The sequence below is a fragment of the Cyprinodon variegatus genome, unplaced genomic scaffold (assembly GCF_000732505.1).
Source record: "Cyprinodon variegatus isolate N-32 unplaced genomic scaffold, C_variegatus-1.0 Scaffold730, whole genome shotgun sequence".
NCBI classification, from domain to species: domain Eukaryota; kingdom Metazoa; phylum Chordata; class Actinopteri; order Cyprinodontiformes; family Cyprinodontidae; genus Cyprinodon; species Cyprinodon variegatus.
The window spans coordinates 418904-424164 of record NW_015151183.1 but is presented as its reverse complement, the minus strand read 5'-3'; the positions used below and the strand labels follow the sequence as shown (position 1 = coordinate 424164).

The 5261-nt window shown below is 54.0% G+C and overlaps 2 protein-coding genes across 3 annotated transcripts in view; both read right to left on the bottom strand.

Annotated features, from left to right (window-relative positions):
• Window positions 1–1232: 1232 nt before the first annotated feature.
• LOC107097878 (RING finger protein 225-like) lies at window positions 1233–3430 on the bottom strand. 2 transcript variants are annotated; one of them, XM_015395213.1, is made up of 3 exons: window positions 3209–3430; window positions 2842–3080; window positions 1233–2767 (listed from the first exon to the last, which is right to left on the bottom strand). In XM_015395213.1, exon 3 carries the CDS (start codon window positions 2730–2732, stop codon window positions 1860–1862), a length of 873 nt encoding a protein of 290 aa, XP_015250699.1. In that variant the 5' UTR covers window positions 2733–2767; window positions 2842–3080; window positions 3209–3430; the 3' UTR covers window positions 1233–1859. The 2 variants fall into 2 exon arrangements, with proteins under 2 accessions (XP_015250699.1, XP_015250698.1); XM_015395212.1 differs by having other exon boundaries at window positions 2842–3423.
• Window positions 3431–3664: 234 nt separating this feature from the next.
• dhx16 (DEAH-box helicase 16) overlaps window positions 3665–5261 on the bottom strand; it is a 24774-nt gene continuing 23177 nt past the window's right edge. The window contains exons 18-19 of the mRNA XM_015395199.1: window positions 4442–4627; window positions 3665–3825 (exon numbers count right to left, since the gene is read on the bottom strand). Of these exons, the coding sequence (XP_015250685.1) occupies window positions 3697–3825; window positions 4442–4627 (315 nt within the window). The 3' untranslated portion in view covers window positions 3665–3696. The remainder of the gene's footprint in view (window positions 3826–4441; window positions 4628–5261) is intronic.

Genomic DNA, 5261 nt, shown 5'->3' with positions numbered 1-5261 from the left:
CATGGACTGATCCAGAACCCCCCCAAACACACACACACAGGTTTCAGACCCCAGCAGACGGGTCAGAGTAGCTTTTATAGAGATGGGGGCCCACAGGAGGCCTCTGAGGGCCCCCATCCTCTCCTGCTGCTCAGGGTTCTGCCCACTGATCTCTATTTATTGCCCGTTGGTAGTATGGTGTTAAAGTGAAGCCACTGGCCGCCATATTGGTACTCCCTAGTTAGACTGGTCTCAATGTAAACAATCTGTGAGCTGCAGCAGCAAACAACCATCATGTTCTCATTTTCAGGGGGAATTTAAAATAAAAATAAATTCATCACTTTAACAGACTGGCTGCTTCATAGCATCAGTAGATTAACTTAACTTACAATAAATAAATCGGCCAATCACATCGCAGAGTCATTATGAAGTCTATAAATCATCTAATATAACATATTATACAAATTCATCGCAATAAAATTAATGTGTTAAAGGAGCAGAATAATAGAGATGATGAACATGTGATATAAATGAATTGATGACATTGATATGTAATTATATCTTACATATAAAAGATTTTAAATCAAGGCTGAATTACCAGTCCATGTATTTTAATGCTTTAGTATTTTCCTATTTGCAAAGATGATTACATAAATACAATAAAAAAAATGACATCATCCACTGAATAAAGAATTACGTTAACATTTCCCAGTGAATTTCTTTCCATTTCCTCTATTTTCTAACCTTAGACCCAATGTCAGCGTCTAACTCAGTCAATGTCTTCCAGTCAGTCTGAGATAGCCAGACTATAGTTTAGTCTGCAGACTAAAGTTAGTCTGCAGACTAAACTATAGGATCCATCGGCTATAGATGGATTTATTCTGACTGGGAAATGACCAGTGGAACGTCTTCCTGCAGACAGAAAACTGCTGGTTTCTGCAGCCAGATGCTGCATTTTTATGCCGCGTCTCTGTGAGAGTGGGGAGTACCAAGATGGTGGACGATGGCTTCACTCTTCAGGCCAACAGCCACTTTCGACACTTTCTGAATTATGATCAGGAAAAGATCATTAATTCTGTTTAAACAGTAAAAGTTTTCTATTAAAGATCAGCTGATTAACCTTTAATCTGTATAATCTAGATTAATCTCTAATCCGAGTTTATCTGGATGATCTACATGTGTTGCTGTTTTATCATCATCATCATCATTTATTCTTCTGACTCATAAATAAAATAAACCATTCGATCCTTTAAGGCCTTTATTTTATTTTTATATATATTTATATTTTTAATGAAGACATGTACAGGTTACAATAATCCAAAGATAATCTCAGATTATTGCTGCAAAAAAAAGCATTTGTTACTCTGAGCAGGTGAATCAGAACATCTAGCAAAGGAAACATGGTTTCCATGGAAGCTGTCCTCTGATTGGCCGACGGCCGATTCCTCTGATTGGCCGACGGCCGCCTTCCTCCGATTGGCCGACGGCCGCCTTCCTCCGATTGGCCGACGGCCGCCTTCCTCCGATTGGCCGACGGCCGCCTTCCTCTGATTGGCCGACGGCCGCCTTCCTCCGATTGGCCGACGGCGGTCATGTTCACAGCTCAGATTAGAGTCCAGGGAACCGGTCGGATCCAGATCCATCTGTTTAACAGATCAAGGAGCCGCTGCTCGGGAATCTGGTTCTGATCCGGTTCTGATCCGGTTCCTCGGACCAGAGTTCTATGGACTCCGGCTGACGTAGAAAAACATGAATAGAAGCGTCTGTTTACAAATATCTACAGTCTGAACAGAACCGGGACGGCCCGTCTGGACCGGTCCAAACCGCTCCCAGCGATCTTTGTCCCGTAGTTCTGAGCTGGTTCCGGTCCAGCGGGCCCCTCAGGGGCCTCCCCCCGGGGGGCTGGTGGAGTTGCCGGGGTGGGCGGGGCCGTGGTACAGGGCCACATTAGGGATGATGACGAAGGCCAGGATGCCGACCAGCATCAGCGCCACGGTGATGGTGATGATGGACGCCACCACCACGTAGTAGCACTGGTCCGAGCGGAACAGGCGGTGGACACGCCCCCTCATCCTGTTGGGGGGCCGTCCCACATCCACCACCGCAGCCGGCGGCGCCCCCGGCTCGGCAGCGTCGGGCTCGGCTGGCGAGCGGGGCTTGTTGAGCGGCAGGGCGGGGGGCTTGCTGCCGGGCGGCGGGTGCTTCAGCATCAGCTTCCCTTTGCTGCGCTTGAAGCGGACGGACAGCGCCCGCCGCATGTCCGCCGGCAGCTTGCCGATGATGTCCTGGTTGGTGCCGAGGCGCGGCAGGTCCCGCCCCTTGCGCAGCTCGGTGGGAAGGCGGCACACGGGGCAGGTGAGGCTCTTGATCTCGGCGGAGCTGACGTTGATGCGGGCGAGGCACTCCAGGCAGAAGGTGTGGCCGCACGCCAGCAGCTTCGGCGTCTTGAAGACGTTGTCGTAGGAGCAGAAGCATACGGCGCACTCCGTGTCCTCCACCACGTCCACGGGCCGGTTCTGGACGCGCTCCACCTCCTTCCCATTCCGACGGCGGGTCTCCTCGCTGCGTCCCCGCCGTTCGCCGTGGTGACGGTCCCGCTCCCTCCTCCTGCTGCTGCGGTCAGCCCGCTCCGTGTCGCTGCTGCGGGACCGCCGGGCCTTGGTGGCCCTGCGGTTCTGCGGGGGCGGGTTGGGTTTGGGTTTGACGTTCTGAGGCGGCGCGGTGCCGCGGCCACCTTCCCCGTGACCGCTCATGGCGGAGGTCCGGGCGGGTCCGAGTCTAACACCAGCTGTGGAGGAGAGAGGAGCTGGGTCAGTCAGAACCAAGCGGGTCTTTCTCCTCAGAACCAGCAGAACTACTGACCTGATGAGGGAAGGAGGTCCGATCAGAACCGATCCGGCTGCTCAGGTCATCCGGAACCATCAGAAAGTCTCATTCCAGAGGAGCGAAGGGAACGGTGTGATCCGCAGCGCAGAGCGGCGGCTGTGTTCTGCTGGCTGAGCTCAGCCTCCTGCTGGTTCCTCCTGGTCGGACCGGTTCTACCGGTCCCTCCTCCTCCTCCTCCTGTTTCTGTCTGCGGGCGGAGAGAAAACATCCAGGTCCTGCAGGACGGAAAGCAGGTGTTCTCAGAGCGAACGCAGCACAGCCCTTCCTGCAGCAGGTGACCCGGCGGAGGGAAAATTCCACTGCAGCTGCAGGAAGCAGCAGGACTCGGACCTGCAGCTCATACCTGTCATTCCTCACCGCCCGGACCGGACCAGGGAACCGGTTCCAGCCTTAAACAGCGACCTGCAGCGCGCCGCCAGAGCTGTTGAAAATTAACCCGTCAGCTTCCTGGTGAGGCTGCGGCATAAAGTCGACCTTTGACCTTTAGAAATGAAACGCTCAGACCTTCAGAAAACTTTATTCCAGCCAAAAACAGACGGTGAGCGAAATATTCAGGCCAGCAGAGCCGCTCTGCTCCCTCTAACCGTCTGAGGGGCGTTCAGGAGCAACGGGAACATTCACAGTCCGATAGGTGGCGGAGGAACCCGCTCCGAGTCCCACCCGAGTCCTTAGGTCCCACTAGGCCCGTCACAAAAGGACCTGAGCCGAGTCCCGGTCCGTTCTGGGCCCGGTCCGTTCCGGGTCCCGGTCCGTTCTGGGCCCGGTCCGTTCCGGGCCCGGTCCGTTCCGGGCCCGGTCCGTTCCGGGTCCCGGTCCGGTCCCGGTCCGTCCTCAGCCCAGCTCCTCCCTGGTCTTGCCCTGTTTTCGGGGCATCTTCTTGCTGCTGCTGTCCTCCAGCTCCTTGCTCTTGTAGTAGTGCGGCGCCACCTCCAGCAGCCAGCCGCTGTCGATCTCAATCACCTAGAAAACAAAAGCAGAGATTCAGGCTGAAAGCAGCCGGTCTGACTGGATCAGAACCTTCTAGAACCGGATCATCTCTGACCCTCCTCACTGATTAAAGGCCACGTTTCCTTTTATAAACTGATCTCTAAACCAAACTTCCATAATTCCTGATGCTTATCAACCTTTTTCCTTCCACCTAACTTTCCATGGAGCTGCTGCTTGTGTGACTCGGACCTGCCGTCCAGGTCGGGTGAAATGATTCCCAGAACTACCAGCAGCTGAACAAACTGGATCCTTTGTTGTTGTGATTCTGTGACGCATCAAAGGTTGGTGTTCTATAAACAGCAACATCGCAGGCTGAGGAGCGTTCGCCACTGAGGAGCGTTCGCCACTGAGGAGCGTTCGCCACTGAGGAGCGTTCGCCACTGAGGAGCGTTCGCCACTGACAGGTCAGCATGGGGGGGGCGTCCAGGTGACCTGATAACCCCTGATGATGGAGACTCAGGTTACAGGATGACCTGCAGCCCAAACATGTAACCAAAGTGATTCAGCGGTTTCCCTCTGGCCCCGCCTCTAAGGCGTGTTGTTGACATGACAAACATTCCTGCGGCGCGGCGGCGTGCAGCCAGCTCACCTGTCTCATGAACTCCTTGGTGGTGAAGACCAGCTCGTGGTAGATGAGCCAGCGCGGCTGCTCCTCGAACAGCGAGCTGTTTGGGTGGACGTACACCGTCTGCTGGTGCTTCACCGTCTTATAGCCGCCTTTGCTGAGCCGCGCCGTGTGGTAGAAATACCCGGCCGTCACCGCCTGCCGTGGATCAGAACCAGAACCCGGTTAAACACAGAAACAGAATGAGCTTAGACCTGAGCAGGAGGGCAAGCAGTGAGTCAGCAGCTGGAGAACCGGTCTGGCTGCTTATTGTCTGATCTAAGCCTGCAGAGAGACTGAGCAAATATTGGCTGTTTGACGCCACAGAAATGGATTCAGGAATCCCATCCTGGGTCTGAAGTCCAGCAGGTTTCTGGGAACGCCAGGAACCCCCCCCCTCCTGCTTCTCCACCTGACGGAGAGAGAAGGTCCATCGCTGCTGGTCAGCTGCTCCTCGCAGCTCTTCTTCTGCAGCGATGTCAACCTTTTTCTGATCCAGAACCAGAACATCAGAGCTGATTGTCTTCCTGTTCCCTGGAGCATATGGCGGTCAGGCACGGCGGCGGCAGTGCCATGGTGTGGGCCTCTGCTGAGTGCATTGGAGAACCAGAGATCCAGAGCCCAGTCCAGATTATTTACACCGATTAATGGCGACAAGGCAGCAAGATGGAGCTTATGATGATCTCATCCGGTCCGATAAAAATGCTACGTTCAGAAACGCGGATTTCTGCTGCTTCATTTCTGATGCTCTTTAGTTTAGTTCTGAAGCTGAAGCATCTTTGCTGCTCTAGCTGCTCGGTGGTAA